Consider the following 23,282-nt stretch of genomic DNA (forward strand, 5'->3'; position numbering starts at 1 on the left):
AGCAATAAGAAACTTTGTTTATTTATGGAAATGTCTAAGCTAGAACTGAGCTATGAACTAATTACCAACGTTGAACTCAAGCATTAATGTCTGGTTTCACATTTCATTTCAAATTCTAACTACAAGTATTAATTCATTTTCTAAACTAATTATTAGTTTTAACATTTCTTGATTTAATTTATAATTTCTACCACACCGCAATTGCATTCATATATCAATATCAATACCAAAAATCAATATCAATAATTATTGTAGTTGCATTTAAGAAGAGAAATTTTTTTTTAATGGCATTCTTATCTTAACCCTACACACTATAGTAAAACAAAAATATAAATTCTACCAAACAATAAATCATAGAAACTGTTACACATAAAACAATAAATATGAAAATAATTTCTCGAAACAGTTTTCTGCCAATCAAAACAATCAATTTTCTGAAAATAAAAATTTCAAGAAAAAAAAATTTCAACAGTAAATACGATCAATGTATAAAAAATAATTGTTTCAATTGAAACATCAAGAATGAGAAGAAAAAATTTTAAATCATAATCTATGATTTTTGTTACTTGCATGAGTGCTTTTTTTATTTTTTATTAATCAATAAAAATTCAAGAAATTGTTTTATGAGAATTATAAAAAAAGTACCAAAGGATACGTGATAAAGTTCGAATTAGTCCAAGAAGATATTTTGGAAACCGCAACATCATAGATGAAAGTGCATTGAAATTCCATGAACACAATTCCAAAAGCAAAGACGAGAACTGCTAGGGTGAGAACAATTTATTGACGATAAAATGCTACGCTTTCCGGAAGGGATGAGGTTTCAAATCGAAAACTTTTTAACGTCTATTATCAGTAGTCCAATGCAGATTTTCTTTTTTGTCCAAGAGGGGCGAAAAAGATCGAATTCAGCTCTCTAGTAGTATTCATCGCCTTCAGAATGTAGACATAACATGCAGCATACACAAAAGGAAAGTCGATGATCTTTAAGACAAGTTTCACTGGGCGTATGTTTCATTTAAAATAAACAAAAAGTTTGATGATTGAAGAATTTATTTTTTGTTGGAGATACTGGATGAATTATGAATTTGCCATTATTTGAAAAAGAATTTGACTGCTTATTTGTCAACTGTCCATTTGAATGAATTATTTGAAGTTATTCCATATTTTTGATGTACCCTCTAATTTCAAATGCGATATTACATATCTTTAATGTACTGTACCTCCTTCCCGAGCGTTCAATCCTGGCGACGTCTGGCGACTTATAACGTCGTTGCCGAGTGGAAGGATTAAAACAGGTCTTAGGCCGGGAAGGAGGGTACAAAATTTATTTATTAATTATTAGACAGAGCAGTCATGAAAAGTGCACACGAAAAGTTGTGTTTCTTCATTATATGTTAGGGAAAATCTTGCAAAGTAAAATCCGTAAAATGTCTTAATTTAGGGAAAGAGGGAAATCTTAGTAGTTGCTATTGGTTTATGAAATAGATCGAGCGTTTCCCACAAAGAGCAAAGGGAAAAATGTCCTGCTTTTAATTAAATGCATGCTTGAGCCAAAAATAGATTTAAGAACAGGATGCGGCTTTTAAAAGTGTGAGAAAGTATTTTGATTAGAATAATTAATTAGGATATTATAAAAAGTTTAATAGAAGCTTTTTATGTTACATATATATATATATATATATATATATATATATATATATATATATATATATATATATATATATATATATATATATATATATATATATATATATATATATATATATATATATATATATATATATATATATATATATATATATATATATATATATATATATAATTTCTATTTCCCGAAATTTACATTTAAAAACATTTAAAAAACATAAAAATTTCAATCGTTCTAGAGGAAAGTTGTCAGACATTACGCTTAAAAATATCTACTAATTTTGTTAGAAACTCATAGATATAAATTTTAACTTCATAAAATTTAGAAATATCTTTTAGCCATTTATCTCAGATGGAACACCGGTGTTCCCTTCTTATATATATTTTTTGACGCTCTAATTACAAACAAAAACATATTTTGATATTTTTTAATTGTTTTTAATAATCTGATAGTTACTAAGAAATCTGTTAGATTATCAGAATTAAATTTGTACTAAAATATTGGGAGACCGGAAAGTAATATCGTTTCGGTGCATTTGATATTTGTTATCAAGATTTTACTTTAAATCAATAATGTATTCACCCTTGTTAGCAACAACCTTTCAATGCCGGATCGAAAATGAATCGAAATATATCGGGGGGGGGGAAAAATGAATTGGTTGTTAAGACTAACGAATATTTAATGCACCGGAACGACATTACTTTCCGCTCCCCCTAATATAAAATCCGAAAAAAAGTAGTCTTAATTTTTTTTTCATGCACTTTCAAAAATTTATCAACAATTGATTTTGCAAATTAAAGAAATTTCAACGATGAATAACAGTATTTCTTAGATCTAAATAACTGCAAGTAAGAGCAAATTGGAAAAATTATTGTTTGGAAGTGAGTTGCGTTTGGAACATTTAACCTCTAATACAAAAAAGACATTGATATTTCATGTTGTATCCCATATATTATAAATTATTAAAATGTTAAATATAATATTTTTCTAAATCGATACATAATTAAAAAAGAAAAATATGTTTAATAAAAGTTGTGTGTGAAATAGGGCCCTCTGACTTTAAATAAGTAGTGGGTATTGAGTAGTGAATAAAATCACCGATAGATGGTGGTGAGGGGGCGCTTGCGTATCACCCCAAGATTCCTTCCAGAAGAAAGAGAGATCTTTAGAGAGATGGTACCTCTTCTTACTATCATTCTATTTTTACAGTTAGGTTTATATTCCTCATTACCTGAAGTTGTTCGAATCGGTAAGAATGATTTGCAAAGTTAAAGAAGAAACAAAGTTCCGAGTATAATGTATCTTTTTGTATCATTTAGGAGGTCTTTTTGAGAGCTCTGATGATGACCGGGAGATGGCGTTTCGTTATGCTTTGGATAGAATAAACGCAGATGATACAATTTTACCGAAATCTCGACTCAAGGCAACTATTCAGCGTCTCAAACCTCAAAGCAGTTTTCATGCTGCAAAATCAGGTGATTTTATGCACTTTTTATTGCACCTTTAATTAATATTTATTTAGAATCGATATTTGACTTTAATTACCTTAATGAACATTTCAATGCTTTTACTATATTTCTCACTCTTATCAGTTTATAAAAAGTACTTCTATATAATATTCATAATTTAGAAATATTTTTTTGCACGAACAGGTAATATTTTAAAAAAAATTTCTAATATTTTGGAGTTTTTCTTAAAGAGTGAGAATTTTTTTTAATTCAGTCTTTTTGTTTTAAAAAATTAAAAACGGCACATTGTTTAAAGAGGTCACAAAATGTATAATAAAATGACCAGGGTCCAAGTTCATCATAGTCGGGTATTGAGTTTGTATCCAGAAGAAATCAAAATATTCGACAAATTGGAAAATCAAAATATTCGACATTAAATAATCGAGCAAATTCTAGAGGAAAATATTTTTCTCTCAAAAGTACAGAAAAAAATTGTTTTTCGTTTGATAATTGCATTTTTATTAATGAAACAATTTTAAAGATGTTTTTGCAATTATATCGTCAATTTTTACACTAATTTGCACAGAAATTAGATTTTTGTTCCTATAATTTTTTTTCTTCTATTTACTTCTATTTACTCCTTGCATCAATATTTTTTTAATTAATTTTCTGAAAAGTAGGACGCATAATCATTTTAAAGATTGCTAAGGATTGTTTTGTTGTGAATCGAAATGTACAATTTTGCGAATACCAATGGTGCTTTTTTTTAAAAAAAAAAGTTTGTTATGTACCTTAGATTGGCCCGAAAGTGGATGTGCCAAAGGTAATAATATTATACTGGATAATTTAAAGCTTATAAGGTTGAGTGGTGATGGCTAAGGGGATAAAGCGTTCACCTTCCAATGAGGTGAACTGGGTTCGAACCCCCGCAATGGCTGGTCGATACGAATTCCGCATCTGACTTGCACCGATCACAGTGCTGATGTAAAATATCCTCAGTAGAAAACGGATCATGGGCTATAGCCCCCTTGCCATTAGGCTAACCATGGGAGGGTTTTGTGGTTTTCCTCTCCATGTAACGCAAATGTGAGTTAGTTACATCAAAAAGTCCTCCACGAAGGCAAATTTCTCCCTATACTTTATCCAGGAGTTCCCTTGTCTTCTAGATTGGGTTCAAAATTACAAAGCTACGGAGTAGAACATTAGTAGTCTGAAACCCGAAGAATTGGGTCAGCTACTCAACGAAGGTTATAAAAAATTATGAAATAAAATTATAATAAGGTTGATATTTAATTATTACACAGATTTTTTACCAGACACTAAGTTATTATTACCGTTCAGATCGATAAAAATAGGTTAAAAGAGTAACTCCCAATTAGAAAAACAAATTAAAAACTGAAACAAAATGAAAACGAAAGTAAGTTAATAGTATAGATATATATATATATATATATATATATATATATATATATATATATATATATATATATATATAATATTATATAGAAAATAAAATTTCGTAGACTTTAAAAAATTGAGAAGAAAATAAAAGGAAAGATTTTGTTTTTTATTTTATTTGCAAAAGCACTTAACCTCTTCACCATTGGCCTCCATGTATCGCAGATAAGTAAAATTGGACCTGCGAAAAAAAATTAACAAGAGATAAAATAGTAATAATCTCCATAGAAATAACTACATTGTATTTTACTTATGTTAAATTTTAATGTATATTTTCACTAGATTTAGGCATAGTTAATTTTTAATCATTATATTAAAAAATATCTCATCTTATTTACGGTAAACTACAAATCCTAATGATTGAACAATCAACGATATTTAGAAAGTTTAAATTAGTATCTGAATTTTTTACTTGCATAAACAGAATATGTGGGAATAAATGTTGTAAAAAAAATAGGGTAAGAAAAATGTTTCTATGTAGTTAGTAATAATAAGAAAAAAAAATTACTCTGAATAACATTTGCTCTAATGATCTTATTTTCATTAAGTGCCAGTTTTATTGGCTTAAAATATTGATGTGCAGATAAATTTTTATTAAATTAAAAATTAATTTAAAAAGGACATTTTCTGAATTTATTTTTTCAGCAGATAGGATTTTTAACTCTCGAAATATGAAGAGTAGTTCAATTTAGAAAATATGAGTAGTTTGTAGGTTCCTTTTTTGCGCATATCGCCATTTTTCGGGAATTTCTTAAGAAGACATTAAAACTTTTCCATTATAAAATTCAGTTATCAAAAGATAATTCCACGTCAAAAAAAATGTTTAATAATAAATTTTTATTTTTTAATATTTTATTTAATAATGGTTACAAACATTTTATATTGCAAGGTAAGCAAATTTTCATGAAAAAAATTTAAAATATGTAATTTTAAATAATAAAATCCAAAACGTGAAGGAAATCAGATGACTAGCTTATAAGTTGCAAAATAATACTAAATGTAAGGAAAATGCTAAAAGATGATTTGCAGCAGTATTTCAATTCAAACATAAAGTCAAAAAGCCCCATTTATTTATTTTATGATTTTCATTTCTTTTCAAAACAGGGCTAATGGCTTTATAAATTTTAATTTTTTAATAGTAATTAAAATAATATTTTAAACTCTTTAAATTATTAATTATTTGTTTTAAAAAAATATGTTTGTATGAGATTAAACTAAAGTGGCCCTCTAATCAGAATTAGCTCCAGCTCGCGCTGACCACCGTGTTGACGTAAAATATCACCTGTGGCAGGCGGATTATAAGCGTAAGAGGTTTTCGTGGTTTTTCTCTTCATGTTGCGCAAATCAGTTTCGCACCTCTTAGAGAAAGAAGGCCTTTGCACGGTTTGCTATAAAATAGAAATTCGATCCTATTGTAATGCGAGCGTAGTGACATATTTCTTATTAATCCCACTGCTATGCTTCGGACTATTAAAGTGACTACTAAAAGTAGATCCTCTACTAGAAGGCTAGTTTCCTTCTTACAGTCCTCCAAAAAAGAGGGTTTGTCCTAATGCTTTTTGTAAGAGTTTCCTTCTCTTTTTGGTTGGACGTAAAATTAAGGATGTTGATATAGCTATAAATCTACAAGAAATCGGTTGTTCAACGCCGGTGATAAAATAAAATGATTTTGCACAATTTGTTTCAATTGTTATTCCATCGCTCTAAGTTGAATAAATTATATGTTTCTTTCGAAGAAGTGTTTTAAATGTGGTTACAGTTATAACTATTTTAATAGTTATTTATTCGAACGGAAATTATAAAATTTAAGAAAAAAGGTGTAATGATTGTATTAAAAAAATAACACATTATGAGCTTTCACATTAAACATACTAATTGGCAAATTTCGCAAATTGATATATTTATTTAGAAACATTAGGTGAATACAAATTTATTAAAATGCATCGTATATTTTTACTCTTGTTAAAATTTTTGAAATTTTATAAGGAACCTGAAATAGATTTATGCAATATTGAATTTTATAAAATACGATTTTAAGTTTTAGACGGGGAACTAACTTCTTGTGGACTCTCGCACTATTAAATTATGAACACTAATTTAAAATCAAGCATTTGGTATTGTGAAAAGCATATGTAAGGTGAAAAGCTCATTTCACGCTTGAAATTCTCTAGCTAAATATTTGTACTACGTAAATAAAGTTGCAGTAAAATTTGTGTGCTAAGGCTGTTTGTTCAAATTCGTTCACCAAGGAATTAAAAATAAATCAAATATTACAATCAAATTTTAAAAAACAAATTTTACTTAAAAAATAAATTTTGCTATTAAATTTTAATAAAAAATCTAATTTTACAATTAAATTTTAAATTTTATTAGCAAATTAGTTTCTACAATTAAATTCGAAATAGAATTTCACAATAAATATACAATTAAATTTCACAGCTAAATTTTAATAAAAATATCACATTTTATTTTTAAAGTTTAATTGCAAGATTTAATTTTTGTATAAGAAAATTATATTTTAGATTTTATTATAATATTAAATTTTGCAATTAAACTTTAATAATTAAAATTAAAATTTTAAAAAAATTACTCTTTAATTTCAGTTAAAAAAATTTTAACTATTAAACTTTTATTTAACTATTTAACTTCATTCGGTTTTTTTTATCTCTTAAACTTCAATCTAGATAAAAATTATCCAAAATCAATGATTAAATTCGCTTGAAAAGTTTGCTCCATGAGCGCAAGTTTTTATGAGCCTTCAAAATGCAGCATTAGAGTAACTTTTAATTTTTTTAAAAATTAGATCAGAACTTTTAAATCGTAAAATTTTCTTCATATTGCCAGTTTGTATTACCACGTGTTTGTGAAATCATCCACTTAATTTCATCAGATTTCTCAGAATGGAATAATCGCTGAAATCAAAACTACTTGATCGAAATTTATGAAAAGTTAGATATAGCAGTTGAGTTGAAGGTTCAAAAATGCCAGTGTTTTACAACTGTTTTCTTTACTGTAAAAACTGTGTTGTACTATTTCTCCGAGTTTGATGCTGAACAAACAAAAGAAATTGTGTGAAAGAACACTTTTTTTCAAGCTAACTTTCATACACAATTTAAAAGGTATAAATAAACCTAAAACTCATATAATGGGAACACCAAAATCACGTGCTTTCGCAACCATCCATTTTCGCTTCTCCAATGTTGGCGCACTTTTAATATTGTCTATAGATTGTTTACATTTGAATACAAGTGGGTGAGAGTTTGTTGTCTTCAATGCTCCTATACATTTACTGAATCAAATGTTCGCTGTTAAAATATGTTTGTATTTAGTTTTATAATGAGTCTCTGTAAACTGCATTATATAATTTTATAAGACATAATTGCCTTGTTTGATTTATAAACTAATTTTATTTTAAGATTTAGTTTATACACGCATTCTTAATTTTACTTTATATTGTGTCGTAAAAGTAATATGTTCTCATGTTTATGTTATCTTACTATAAATATAACTATCAATGTAACGGAATACTGAAAATTATGTTTGCTACTTTAAACCAAGTAGTGTAAAGAACATTTTTGGTGTCTTCACTTCACTATGAACTATTCATAGTTCTACACCATTTTGAAGTAAATTAGTTGCCGCCATTTTTGGAGTTAAGATACGATAATTTTTTAATTGTGTCACCTTATTTTCATGACTTTTAAGTCAATTACGCTTATGAATTGAATTTGGAATGGGAATAGTTTAACAATTAAATTTAGAAATAGTTAAAGCATAAACATTTCATTCAAGAAGGTTGGTTTTATTTTATTTTATAACTGGTGTTATACAATCTACCCAATGTTGAGTTTACAACTATCAATGTTCGTCTCCGTAGCCTTGTAATTTGGAACCCCACCCAGAAGTCAAAGTAACACTGGGATCGAGCATTAGGAGAAACTAGCCTAATTAGAAGATTTTTTGATAGAACTAACCCGCATTTGCGCTACATGGAAAAGAAAACCACGAAAAACTTCCACGGTTAGCCAGACAGCAAGAGGATTCTAACCCATGATCCGTTTACCACTGAGGATATTTTACGTTAGCACTGTGGTTTCTAAAGCCGGAGGAAAAATTCGTACCAACCAGCCCCCTCTGAGATTCCTGGGCCTTTATGCTTTAACCATCTAACCATTCTTAGCATATCAATCAGCCGCAGCTGGGATTCAAACCTGGGTCACCTCACTGGCTGAGGACGCTCTATTCCCTAAGCCACCGCCGCTCAAGAACGGTGATTTTATTTTATAATTTTCGAACCAATTTCTACTTTTCGTCTTAAGAAGGGTGATTTTGGGGATTTGTTCCTTTAATCATAAAAACAATCATTAAATTTCCGTTTCTTAGCATTTTTTTTTTTTTTTTTTTTTTTTTTTTTTTACATAAGCTAGTCTCTAACAACCTTATCTTACCTCATTTTTTTAAACGCGTATTTCAAGCCGCGTCTAATATTTCAAACCAAGCATTTCGGCGTCTATTTTCATAAACGCGAATTTTGAGCTTTACCTGAAACAAAAACTGTAAGCTTGTAATAAAAATAAATAGCACGAAACAGAAACTAACTCCATTTTTATTGGCAATTTTTTAGCGATTTGAGAACCTATTTTTATGGTATTATATTATCTGAGGCTAAATGCTTGATAGAAAGTATTTCGTTTAAATTGTACATCCCAAGCACATTCATCTTTTGTATTTTTCTCCTTCAAATATAATAAATTACAAGAAAAAAAAAAAAGAAAAAAAAAAACCGGAATCTTCACTCAGCGGATCATAATATTAGTTTGACTAAAGGGATGGTTGCGATAAGGAGGTTATTTTTGGAAGATGGGGAGTTTTTTTTTTTTTTCGGAAGGCACTTTTTCGCAACTTTGTAGAAATAAATAAAAGGATTTTTATAGTCTAAGCTAAATTAAAAAAAAAAAAGTTTCTTAACTCTTCTTTTTTTAAATAGCACAATATCTTAAATAATACAATTTTAAAATAGATCTATCTTCATTCACAAACCTTTACAAAGTTTTTTTTTTCAAATGCTTTTTTTTAGACATCCTTTAAAATTATTCTCCAATCGATAAGATATTATGGTGGCACTACTTTGTTAAAATTTACGCCTTTAACTCTTTTCAAAATATGATATCTTAATAACTTTTTAAAGTTGCATAATATCTATCAATAATAATATTTATCTTAATTCACCAAATACTATAAATCAACTACTTTTTTCAAATGCCATTTTATGACTTATCTTAAAGTAAATTTTTACTGAGGAAATATTTTATTAAAGTTGAGGATTATATATATGTATTTTTTAAAGAGTATTATATATCCATTACTATTTTTTTAAATAGCGCAATATCTATCTTTAATAATATCTATCTTAATTTACAAATCTCCGAAAAATTAACCACTTTTTTCAAATGCCGCTTCTTGACTTTCCTTAAAATACTTATCGATAAATTTTTACGCAGGGGACTACTATAAAGGTTTACGATTTACCATTTTTTTAAATAGTGTAATATCTTAATGAATAACTTTTTCAAAAAAAGCATAACGTCTATTTTAATTCACGAATCACTATAAATTAATCATTTTTTTTTAAATGCCCTGTTTTAACTTATCTTAAAAATTTTTTTTACTGTGGAACTACTATTTTGTTAACGTTTACGCTTTAACTCGTTTTAATACCTTAATAACTTTTTAAAATATATCTATCTTTAATAGTATCAATCTTAACTCGCAAATCCCTAAAATTGACTACTTTTTTCGACTTTTCTTAAAATAATGATCTTCAATTGATAGGTTTTTACGGTGGGATGGGACTACTATTGTTAACGTTTTGATCTAAATAGGATAAATATTAGTGCAGTTAATAAACGCCTTAGTCGTAATCAATGAATGGATAACAAAAAAAAGAAAAAAAAAAGAAAAAAAAAAACTTGGAAAGATATATATTTTAAGAAATTTAAATCCATATTTCATCAAAGGTAGGTAACGTAATAACGTAATATCTTTCGTATAACATAACGTAATATCTTTCATGTAAACGCATACTCATGGTAGACACATTTGATCCAAAAATAAAATTTCGAAATTTTTGAATCATTTTTTTTTCTTTTTAAAAAATTAAATAAATAAATAATGGGTCCCTCAGACCAATCGCATCTTAAGGCACGGGTGATCACCCAAGTCCAGCATCATTTGATGCCGACAGTGCGCACTCCCCCCTTAATTCCTACAAAATACTATTTTAAAAAGAATAATTAAACTCTGTAACCAAGTAGTTCTGCTATGGATTGATCCTAAAGACACGGTTCCCGGTGGAACACTGAAATGAAGCATAACTGGCTGCGTTCAGAATGCAGATGGGTGACTACTTTGATCATCCCGCGTAGGGACCGAGGGTGTGCGGTTCTCGTTAATTTGCCCTACCGTAAAGTGTTCGAGCTCAGGTCGTCATGCCACAGAATCGGGGGAGCCATACTGCAGACCATCAAACTTGTGCTGTCAGGTCTTCGGATCATTCTTAGGGATGTTTCCCAGACAGTCGCCTATAGCCCATTGTGCAGCTGTAGTGCAACATAAATAAAATACTTTGACTGAATCAAAAGTATTATTTTTATTTAAATATTGTAGGATGTTATAGATGAGTCATTCTCCTAGAAATTTGAGTTAAAAATGAACAATCAAATAAAAATAATTAAATTTTAAAGCAAAATTGACCCTGATTAACTTTTCATCTAATAATCGGATTTTCACGGATTAAGGGTTCTAAGGGTAGAGAAACTATTTAACTAAAGTTTCTATAAAGAACACAGAGATAACTGCTCTAATCGGACAGTTCCTGCGTAAAAGTAAAAAAGGTTGGAAGGTGGAAACTGTTTTAAACGTTGTGGTTTTGGTCTACATATGGATACTTGATGTTCACCCTCTCTCCTGAGCTGAGTGCCAAATTGAATTTAATTGTGCGGGAGAGAGGATAAAAAAAAAGAAGGAAAAAAAAACTTAAAAAAAAAAAACAAAAAAACTGACCGAACTCAACTTTTGAAAAGGTGGAGACGAGAAGGGAGTTACTAAATATGCTTTTATTCCTTTTTATTTAATTTTCACAAATAAACTGACAGTGGATATTAAATTTATTCGGCAGATTCTTTCGATGCATTTAAAATACTAGACTGTCACCCAATCAGAATTTGAGAAATAAAGAGTGTTGTATTTTAAATCCTCTATTTATAAATATTTCTGAGGAAATAATACCAATACAATTTTTCAATCAGCAGTTTTTGAAAGTTAGTTGAATAGCATACATTTATTTGTTTTTAGATTTTTGATAAATCTCTTTGTTTCGGATAAATATTTACGTAAAAAAGAATTTCATTCAAATCTGTTTTCATCAGTTTACACTGTAATAAAAAAATGAGAAAAAAGTGAATATCTCTTTCTTTCTTTTTTTTTTTGTTGTTGATGGATGCGAAATTTTGACATTCAATGATCAATAAGAAGGGTAGCCGCAATTTGAGTTCGAATAATTAGGGTCAACGGCGTGATCAAAAGTTTAAACCCCGAATGTAAACAATAACAAGCTTCCAAAAACAGGAAAACTTCCATCTCATGTTATGTTTATTAGGCGATGTGTGAAGTAAGGAAGCTTTATTATTGTGATTTATGTTTCAATTTAAGCGTAATTCATCAGAGTTTTTTTTTTTTTTAAATTTAAGAGGTGATGAGCCTTATCTAGGAAAACTAATATCACAACATAAATCACCTATTTGGCTATTTTTGTTAAAATGTCACCTTTTGTTATTTTTTGGATAATATCCTAGTGAGGTTGTCCAAATTCGTTTTCTGCTGAGATTAAACAGATAGGTTTAAAGTCAAAATAAAAGAACGCGCTATATTGTAAACACTACACGTATATGAATATAGAATATTGACTGGCACGTTTTTTCAAACTTAGGCCTAAAGATAAAATGGAAGTATACAATAACTTTAGAAATCTTATGACGAATATTAACCTCTAGAGACACCTGCGCTAAGCTTTACACGGCAACCATCCATTCACGCGAATCAACAAAAAAAATTCTCACAATTCAAATAATCGTAATCTCAAATGACAAAATCCCAAACCTTGGTTAAAGTGAATGGTACAGGTTTTGAGAAATGAATTTTTAAAATTTTTACGAAATTGTATTATTTATGTCAAATAAAAAAAAAATGACTGCTCACAATTTTACAGCCCTTTCTATCAAATTTTTGATTTTGCCATTTAAAATTACATTGCTTGAAAGAATGTAAAAAAAAATTATGCATTATGGTTTAATGCGGTTGAGATAAACGAGTTTTATAATTCTTTGCAAAAGTTATTTTTTACTAATCCAAACCATTCCAAAAATAGAGAGAGGCTTAAACTTTCTATCGTTTTCCTGTCGTAATTATTAGGACCAGATTGTAGCAATGCCCATAATTTGATATTTGATGGTCAAAAAAGAGGAATGTTTATTTTAAGGCCGTACGTTTTCACATCTGATTGTGTTGGGTCTTAAAACATCGTATTCATTAGCATATTTATTAAGAGTTTTATTTTTAAGAATCATGAATTTGTTACATTTTTTTTTAAGAATCATGATTTTTTTACATTTTTGTTTTTGTTGACATTTGTGGATTTTGCTGGAATTTTCAAGATTTGTTCTTTATTTTAAAACTATTTCGCGTATTTTTTTCATTATTACTGAAAAAAAAAAACTGAAGGTCATTAGGTTTTTAATAATTTAACAAAAAATGCATTAATTTACATAGGGCAATACTTTTCATGACAAGAGCATTGCATTGTCATTTTTTTTTTTGTGTTGTTCTACTTCTACACTATTAGTAGGTCATAAGAACTTAGTTGTTAATTTTTAACACAAAAGTAATTTAATATGAGCTATTCTCTATATAAGCTAGAGCTCCATGTTATTCAGCTCTCTTCATCTTGAGTTAATGAATCATCTAGAGCTTCAATTTCAACTTCATTTTGAGTTTCATTTTTATCTTGAGTATCACCTTCTCCTTGAATATCAGCTTAAGTTTCCGACTGAATTTCATCTTTAGCTCCATGTTCAGCCAGAGTTTTATCCTCAGTTTGAATTTCATCTTGAGTTTTACCTTTAGTTTCAGCTTGAAATTTATCTTTAGCTTCCAGGGCCAGATTAAACGTACGCGGGGTTCTAGGCCATTCAAATTTTTGGGGTCCTTAGATTAAATTTTTTTCTTGTATATTTTTTATTTATTCAAATATAAATGTATTTATCTTTTCATTTAAGAAAGCATATTTAAAATAATAATAAATTAAATTTTACTTTATTTTGTTAAATTAGAACTAAAAAATAATCCTAACATTTGGAGAAAATTTGAAATTTATTAGCACTTAACAAAAATTATTGTTTTTCTTAATTTCTTAAAATTTATTTTCAAAATATCCATTTTAAGGGGGCCCCTAATCATTGGGGGCCCCAGGCCATGGCCTAGTCTGGCCTAATGGGTAATCCAGCCCTGTTAGCTCCTCTTTTAGTTTTAGCCTGAAATTTATCTTTAGCTCTTCTTTTAGTTTTAGCTTGAAATTCATCTTCATCTTTAATTTGAACTTCCCCTTGAGTTTGAGATTTATCTTGAACTTACACATGAGTTTTAGCTTCATCTTGAGCTTGGTTGATTTCGAAATTTAATAGCCACAATTTTTTGACTATATTGTTTAACACTAATACTCTAATAATTGATGGTTTTATGCTTAATTATTCAAGTCAATGATAACAATAAAATCAATAAATTTACTATAGTAAACAAAGTACATAAAATTATTAGTTTTTATCTTATCAATAATTCATTATTTAAGGAATTTTGCTTATTTCTTTACTACTAGCATCATTACAAAATCAAAACAAATGCTAATATGTATGTAATATAATTTAATTAGTTACTTGGTGTTCAATAAATACCTAGGAAAAATAATCCCATACCTATATGCTCATGGTCTAGCTGAGAATCATCGCATTGAAAGGAGGCAACACATTAAGTTGAAAGGACGCTATCACATGGGAGAAACTTTTCATGGCTAATTCTTTCAATTTAAAAGTTTAGAGTAAAAGGTGTTCAGGTAAACCTTGAGTAAACAGTGAAGTTAAAAAGGCTGAAGAAAAAAAATTTCACAGTAACAAAACGCAAACAAATTATTGGAAGCTAACTTCTTCACTGTATAATCCTAGGTAATCTTGCCATAATTTGTTTACTTTTTGGTATTTAAAAAAAAAAGCATTTGAAACTTCATGGTTTATTTAAAGTTTTCCTGAACTCGCTTTTTCTATATTTTAAATTACTTATGTAAGTGAAAGAGAATTTGCCAGGAAGAATTTCTCCTGTGGTATAATTTCCTCTGAAAAGGTAGGGGGAAAAGCTAAGTGTGTGCAGGAATTTTTTTTTTTTTAAATCAATTTCATAGAGATTCCTTTAAAATAACTTCAAATTTGTCATTATTCATGTATCTATTTACATATGTGGTGTTTTTTATAGTATGCTCTCTGTTGGGAGAAGGTGTTGTGGCTCTCTTTGGCCCAAGTTCCATTGCTTCCAGTGCCTTAGTTCGGTCAATAGCAACGACACTACATATACCCCATCTTGAGTCTCACTGGGATGTGGACAAAGGGCAGCAGAGTTTCACTATATCACTTTTTCCAAGATCATTAGGAACAGCAATTTATCATTTAGTTGAATCCAAGAACTGGCGTTCTTTTACCATCATTTATGAATATGCTGAGGGTATGTATTAAAATAAATATTTTAATAACTTTCCGATTCTCAAAAAGACTCAAATTTCTGCAATCTTCACCAGTTTCTTAGGAAAACATAGACATAAAAGAGAATTCAATTGTGAATAACAGAAATAGCTTATTAAAATTGAGTTTAAAGTTCTTAATGCATTAAATTTTAAAATTAAAAAAGTACTTAATAATTGCATAAACAATGCTCATTCTCAAGTGTTACCACTTTTTTATTTTTGAACATTTTGTGGATTATCATTGCGCCAAATTAAGACTTTCTTACAGATAGAAATAAAATGAAACGTATATGTATTGAAGGATTTAATGTAAGAAAGTGATAAACCACATTTTCTATGTTTTTATGCAGTGTTTTCTCGAAGCGTTATTTTCAGTTTAAAATATTAAAAAAAAGCTCATAATTTTCAGTTTAAAATATTTTTAAAAAAAAGCTTTAAAGTTGTTCATCAATTAATCCTTATTTTTAGTTTTGCTTTCTTTTTGAAGAAAATTTATACACAGAGATTGTCTTTTAGCTTGCCTCTAATTATTTTTCAAAAGCTTCTAATTTTTCTGTTATTTTGTTAATGAGTGAGAATGACATTGTAAAATATACACTTACAGTAGTATGAAAGGGAAGTTTAAAAACTGAGGATCAAATTCAGCTAATATAAAATATTCCATATTTTGATAAATTTTATCGGTGGTACGCGAGTGCCCTTTCCAAACTCAAAGCGCCCTTTTACGTGAGGAAGCACCCTGCCCATTTTTATTCCTAGAGATAACTCTGTTTTTTTTTGTGCTGCAAAAATTTAAATGATGAATTTTTTAATCTATTTGTGGTAAAGAAAGGACAAAGATCAAAAATATTTTCACGTAAAAAATATTTGTCTTTGATAAAATATTTTCTGGTTTGTTTTTATTTAAAGAGATTGTTCTATAAAAATTTACCAATTAGCTACCACTTTTAAATTTTTTCCTTATATGTTTGTGGCCTATCATACTAGAGTCTTATAAGAGGCCTTTGATATTTATACCTGAGGATATATTAATTTTTTTTACACCTTCGAAAATCACAAACTTAGTAATAGGTAGTAATAGAGTAAAACAATGGCTAATCTATAATGAATATCATTTTTAATCATAATAATCAACTTTATCATTAGTCATTATGAGCTATAATTTATGAGCTATTATCATTAGTCATTATGAGTTATAATTTGTAACATGTATATAATTTTTAATTTTTCTTATCTTATATTCAAAATCATTTGCGAAGATTAGAAAACTCTTTAGAAATTTCATAAAAATAATTTTATAAGTAGTAACGACTTACCTTATTCAAATTGGATCCATTTCATGAGTTAGTGAAATTAACTATGTAAATATACAAGGAAAAAATAATAATAAAAAAGTAGGTTTAAGTTTTTAACGTGAAAATCCAAGGTTAAACAAATTAACTTGTAAAACTCCTATGTAATGTATTGGCTTATAATGTATTTTTTATAGGTCTACATAAGACATGTAAACGCCTATAAAATGCATAGACTTATCAGCATCCAGAGAAAACTAAAGATGGTAAAACTTTTAAAAGGATATTCAAATCTCATCATCTTACTTTTCCAATTTGAAATTCTCAGAATAGAAATGTATCTTTATTAGTAGGACATATTTAATTTTTTTTAGATAAAGTAGTTCTGAAATAACAATTTTAGAAGCTTTACCATCAGTTTTTAGTCTAAATGGTTAAATTAAAAACTGGGGGTCAAATTTTAAGGATGGTATATACAAAACTCAACACTTTATCTATTGTTCCAAATTAAATTTCTCGGAACAAAAAGTTTTTATTTTTTTGTAATTGATGATTTTTTGAATAACGTTTTAGAAGCAGTACCTCCAGTTTTTTAGTTTTTTTTAGGACGCTGGCATTAAATGCTATTGTATGTGTGTTATGTATATGTTAATAAGTACAATTAGATTAGTATTAATAGTATTCATTATATTATAGAGTTAATGAAACTTCAAGAGTTAATGAAGCTAAGAAATCAAAACAAAGTTCAAATTTCTTTACAACAGTATACAGCTGACTTTCAGTATAATAAAATTCTCAAAGATATCAAAAAGAAAGGAGAAACCAATATTGTCTTAGAAGTTCCAACATCAAGAATTAAAGATGTTTTGACTGAAGTATTCCATCTTTATTTCTTTCTCTCTCTCTCTTTTTCTCTATAAAAATGTAGCTGCTGTATAAGAAATAACTAAACTTGTAGCTAAAATTGTAATTTTCTAGGCTCAAAAAGCAGGAATGTTGACAGAGTACCACAACTATTTAGTAACATCATTGGTAAGAATAGCTGACTATAACTAAATAACATTGATTTGCTAAGCTTTGTAATTGTTTGTGTTTTTGGTGTGGGATATTTGACGTACTTTTGATTTAAAAAATATATAAATTTGATTTTCAGTATTTTGATCATTTTATATCTTATGTGGTGGGATATATTTTAAGTATAAAAAAGTTAAAAATATATTTTCAAAATATAATGAAAATTAGAAAAAGGCGTAATTAACTGAATTAAATTAAAATAAAGTTTAAACAATTTAATGAGAAAATAGGTACTTAACTGGAAGTTTGCAAAAAATTATTTTTAAGGCTTGTAAAAATTTATATCCTTAATTAAACATCCCATATTTTATAATAAAAAAATTATATTATTAAAGGAAATGTAATGTGTTAGATTTCTTTAATTAACTTGAACAGTTTCATTCAATCATGTTCTGTTATTACCAAAGCAACTTAAAACACTCAACTTCCATGTTGGTTTCAGTTATTATGAGAATTAGACACTTCAGATGTGGATGAAAAGTTAGTCATTTTGCCTTCAGTATAGAAATACCTCAGCTGACATATCTTTACTTACCTATCTACGAAAAAAATATCGATGATTAATCAATTAGTAATAGCAACCAATAGGAATATGTTTCCATTGGAATGGGAATAAGAATCATCCAATAGGAATAATACAAAGAACTGCTTGCACAAAAACCACAAAATTATTGCAATTGATTGATTTAGTGATATAGTTCAGCAGATGGTCTGGACATCTCCATCAGAGAAAATAAAAGGAAAATTTACATTAAAGTTGCTTTTAAATTTAGTTTTAAAATTAGGGCAGAAAACAATAAGGTTGTTCTAGGCTTCATGTAACTTTACCAACTGTAAAACCTATCAATGTCATTTCTTCAATTCTGCCCCCAATAAAACCGAGTTAGCACTTCCATAGTAACGGGCAACCTTAAAATTTCAGACTGTTCTCTTGATGGCTAGATCGTATAGGACAAAATTAAGAAATTTAGGTATTGGCCAGGGGCCAGTAGTAGCATTTTTAACAGTGGTCACTTTTTCAAAATTTTAACTAATTAAAAATATTGTTGATAATTATAATGTCAAGCATTTATTTTGTAGCATTTCTTAAAATATAGTAAATATAACAAGATTCATTTTTGAAATTAAAAATTTTAAGACACAATAATAGAATTTTTGTAAGATTATAAAATATTCATAATTCAATATTTATTAAACAAATAATAAAATACACAATGGGGGTGCATTTTTGACAAAAAATGTGGCTAGCAGACAATTAGATTTAGTTGCCCTGTACTAGATAGTATTTTGCAAAAAGGGCAACCACTGAACATTTCTGAATTAAACAGTCAAGATTGGTAGCCTTTTGCTTTTATCTAATAAAACAGGGTTTATAATCAAAAGGTCACTTTTTGTAACATTTTAACGAAATATATGTATATTTTTCAGGATTTCCATACTCTAGATTTATCAGCATTTCAACACAGTCGGACAAATATCACGGCATTTCGAATTGTTACAGCAGACAGTCAAAGCTATGGAATACATCCTTATGGAAGAAAAGAAAATTCTCTAAGAAAAGGATTGCCTCTAAAGGTAATTTATTACTAATTACTCTTTCTTATAAATTTTGAAAATTTATAATTTTCTCATGTCATTACGAAAAGTAAACCATGTTTTTTAAAAAATTTTTTTTATTATTGTTGAAAGCATGCCCTTTTGCAAATTTATTAAATGGGATGATAAAAAAATCTAAACAGGGGTGTAGTGAGGCCAGAATGCAGAATTTCAATATACCAGTGCTTTTTAATGTGTAGTACAGAATTTCAATTAAATACTACCAATTTTTTATTTATAGTCCAAAGTTTTTTTTATCAAAATTATTTTAGTGCAATTCTCTTGTAATATGAATGAAAAAAGCTAATGTGCTAAATTTAAAAGCAATTCTGCAAAATAAAGAAAAGTATTCATTTGTGATATTAGCCATCTATATAACCCTACATTATTATTTTTAAGCTGTCATTATTTAATTTCTTGTTACCATTAGTATGCACAGTGGTAGATAAACCAAAAAACAATAATTCAGTGTGAAGTTTTTTAAATTGTTTTTAACAGTTTGATATATACGTTTTATTAATAAGTAATTCATAAATCTGTAAGATTCTAAATAAAGTTGTTTTTAAGAATTCTAGAATTTTATATTTAAAACTGTTTTTTTGTTTTCTTTTTTTTTGTTTGGGAAATGAAAAGGAAAATTAGCGTACAATCGAATATAAATAAGGAAATTAAGCTAAAGATAATATACTTTAACAACTTCTGATGGTTTAATAGTTATTAATCAGAAATTGTCATCAACAATTTTAGATTCTCTTAGACGACAAATTAGGCTTCCCTTTTTGGTAACTTGTTTCCAAGAAATAAAAAAAATTAGCACTACAACTCTGGGAAAAAAATAATTTAACAACAGTTAAAATATTGAATATTTTGCCTAATTTTGAAATATTTTGATGAAATAGATAATTTATATTTGTTGCCAAGCCTATGAAACTATGCATTAAGAAAAATATTTATCTATCAGAATTTTCGTATAAGCATTTTTTAAAAGGGAAAACAAGGCAATTTTGGTTAAAACTAAAGAACAGGGCCATAGATTAGTTTAAATTGGTTGTCTCCTGAAGAGCACATTAAGGATAGTCTCACTTAAATATGTACAATGTATTTCATGAACCACTATTGAGGAAAGAAGTTCTCAAAATATCAAAACCTCTTTGATTACCTCAACATCCCCTCTAATATTCAAGATTTTTGCAAAATATCTTTTGCTGTGGTTGTAAACTAAATCAGAAATTTTCAAAACAAATATGATTTCTAATACAAATAAGATTTTTTTGGAACTTTTATCAGACATATAAACCATGTCTCTTAGTCCGCCTGACTCTTATTTGTTTAAATTGCTGATATGTGGTGGTTGACAAAATTTGTAAACTGTAATTTCTTAAAACTTCAGTACATTACCTTTGCTACCACTGAGATAAATATTTTCTGAAACTACCAGAATTTGAAAATTCTGTAGTTGTTAGGGTGTGCGCCAGGAAACAAAAAGGAGATAAAGGGTGATTAGTGAAAGAAGAAAAAACTGTGTTAATCAAGCAGGTTTTGATATTTTTAATCTCTTCTTCAGTATCGTAATTTGTAAGATTTTTATAGTGTTTTTGTTTTTATCCTACCCAAAATATTCATTTGTGTTTACTTTTAAGCTTTATTTTTTACTTGCATTTTATTAAGTTGACATCGAAATTTCTGTCATTTTTTTTATTTTTAGCATTCCTCATGTCCTTAAATGTTTTTGGCATAATGTTTTTGATCATTCTGAAGAGGGTGTTTTGTTCAAGCAAAATTTATGTTCTTTTCTTTGAGTTAATTTATGTTAATTTTCAGATTACTAAAATAGAATGTCGAGTTCATTTCAGAAATTTCATATTAGAATTCAAATTTATTATTTCATGAAAATGAAATTTTTTCAACTGGATTGAAATGTTTCTCCCTTTTTCAGCTAACTGAACTTTACTTGTAGCATTATTATAAGCGGTCAAATGGAGTTTACAGAATTTTATGGCATAGAAAAGCCATATTTTCTTATGTATATTATGCCCATAAAAATGCTGGCAGAAGTTGGTATAAATTTCTTCCATTAGAACATTAAAAAAATTTCTCATGTGCAAAATTTTTTTGTCTTTACCTGATTTTATAGAATCTGTTATTTTATATAGGCCAACACCTCAAGTTTAATAGAAAACAATACGTAAAATTACTAATGGATTGAATATATATCTTGCTTCTTAACTTTTTGTCTCATTTCAATCTTATACAGATTGAAGAAAGAAACAATGTGAAATGTACAAATTAAGTACAATAAATTGACATAAAATAGTTTCAGTTCTATAAACAAGATCCTTCCTTAGTGTCTAAACATCGAATTTGCATTTGACGTCATATTTAATTGTATGATTTTATCTCTTAATTATTTGCTATGTACGAGCAATTCTTGAAAACCCTCTGTTTTGCTGAGTTGATAATTGTTTACATTCAGCATTCTCAAACACATGAATCAGTATTTATCCATTCTTTAATTAACCTCTTCATAGTTTTGGCCTCTTTTATTCCAAATTAACTATTGTTGTTTTGATCTCTACCAAAACAAAAGGAAGTGTATTCACTTCCATTTTTTTTATTGAAAATAAGATTGGATGTTTTCAGTGCTCAATTTTTACTTTAATTAAATATTGAGGTGGTTAGTTAGATAAACTATAATAGCATCAAGTTAGATAAACTCTAAATTTAATAAAATGTTATGATTTTTGTTGTAAATCTTAAATGTTCTAGATGTTTAATAAAACTTTTTTTATCTAATTTCTGCAAACAATATAAACTTTTTTCCGAATTTTAATACTGTAACTCTTTAATTATTTCAAATATAGTCCAAATTAAATTTTCTAATCCAAGTAACCAAGTAAATGAAAAATTAAAAGGTTACATTAAAAAGAGATACTTAAAAATTATTAAGAAAAAAGTTATTAAAATTAAATTAAGATTTTAATTTTAATGGTTATTTTTCATCTTAAGTAAAATTTATATTTTCGATTCGATTTCTTTTTTGACAGACTGAAACAGCTTTGCTTGTTGATGCAGTAAACTTATATGCACGAGCTTTGCACAGTGTGGCATCACAGCAAAACATTGCACCTCGTACTGTGTCTTGTGATAATCCGTCTATTTATCCATATGGTTTGGATCTCATAGACAGTATTCAAAAGGTAAATCACACTTTTCATATCTAACCAGAATGCTCTTAATATTCTAATGAGTTGTACTGGTTGTAATAGTTGTACAGAACAAGTTTTAATGTAACTCAAGTATTAAAATGTGTTACATGTATGACTTCAAACTGGGTGTAAATATAAGATGTATATGTTGCATAATTTTTTTTTAACATCCCCAATAACAATATTAGTGAAGTTATTAGATTTGATAGAGGGCAGCTAATATTTAAATTGCTATATTGCCTGAATTATTTATGATGGTCTTGGTGGAACTGAATAAAATATTCATTGATTATCTTAATACAATTTATAATTTTATAATAAGTTCAAAATATAATTTTATGATAAATACTATATGCACTATGTTTTGAATTGATCGCGGATAAGATAAGTTTGTAGACCTTTTATAAAAAAAGAAGTGAAGCTAAAAGAACTATGTAGTTAAGGGATCACAAATTAAATATTAAGTGGAAAAAAAATTTCAAACTTTTGACTATTGAGTTTAACAGGAGCAAGGGAAGGATAAAATCATCCAAATCAGTTTATTTATCTGGTGGGACTAGAATGACTTTGCTTTTAGCTAGGAAAATCCTTTTCACTTCATCCTTAAATGAACTGTTTTTAGATGCTTTTAAACTTAATTCTTGCTTAAAGACTGAAGAAATATATATTAAGAGTGGTCATTACAGATAATCCTGTTTCGTTTGAAAGTCAGCATTT

At 27.8% G+C, this 23,282-nt stretch overlaps 1 protein-coding gene across 5 annotated transcripts in view; it reads left to right on the top strand.

Moving 5' to 3' along the window:
- The first annotated feature begins 2,740 nt into the window (after positions 1-2,740).
- The window catches only part of LOC107453363 (glutamate receptor ionotropic, kainate 2), a 51,341-nt gene continuing 30,799 nt past the window's right edge, over positions 2,741-23,282 (top strand). The window contains exons 1-7 of one of the 5 annotated variants that reach the window (XM_016070169.4): positions 2,741-2,900; positions 2,971-3,126; positions 15,133-15,378; positions 17,386-17,564; positions 17,668-17,721; positions 19,192-19,338; positions 22,404-22,556. In XM_016070169.4, coding sequence (XP_015925655.4) covers positions 2,756-2,900; positions 2,971-3,126; positions 15,133-15,378; positions 17,386-17,564; positions 17,668-17,721; positions 19,192-19,338; positions 22,404-22,556 — 1,080 coding nt within the window. In that variant the 5' untranslated portion in view covers positions 2,741-2,755. Of the gene's footprint in view, positions 2,901-2,970; positions 3,127-7,802; positions 7,875-12,589; positions 12,738-15,132; positions 15,379-17,385; positions 17,565-17,667; positions 17,722-19,191; positions 19,339-22,403; positions 22,557-23,282 lie in introns of those variants that run through there. The other 4 variants (XM_016070168.4, XM_043041143.2, XM_016070170.4 and 1 more) reach the window with 4 other exon arrangements.

This window comes from Parasteatoda tepidariorum, chromosome 12, assembly GCF_982258835.1.
Source record: "Parasteatoda tepidariorum strain Cologne lab strain chromosome 12, Ptep-v5.0, whole genome shotgun sequence".
NCBI lineage: Eukaryota > Metazoa > Arthropoda > Arachnida > Araneae > Theridiidae > Parasteatoda > Parasteatoda tepidariorum.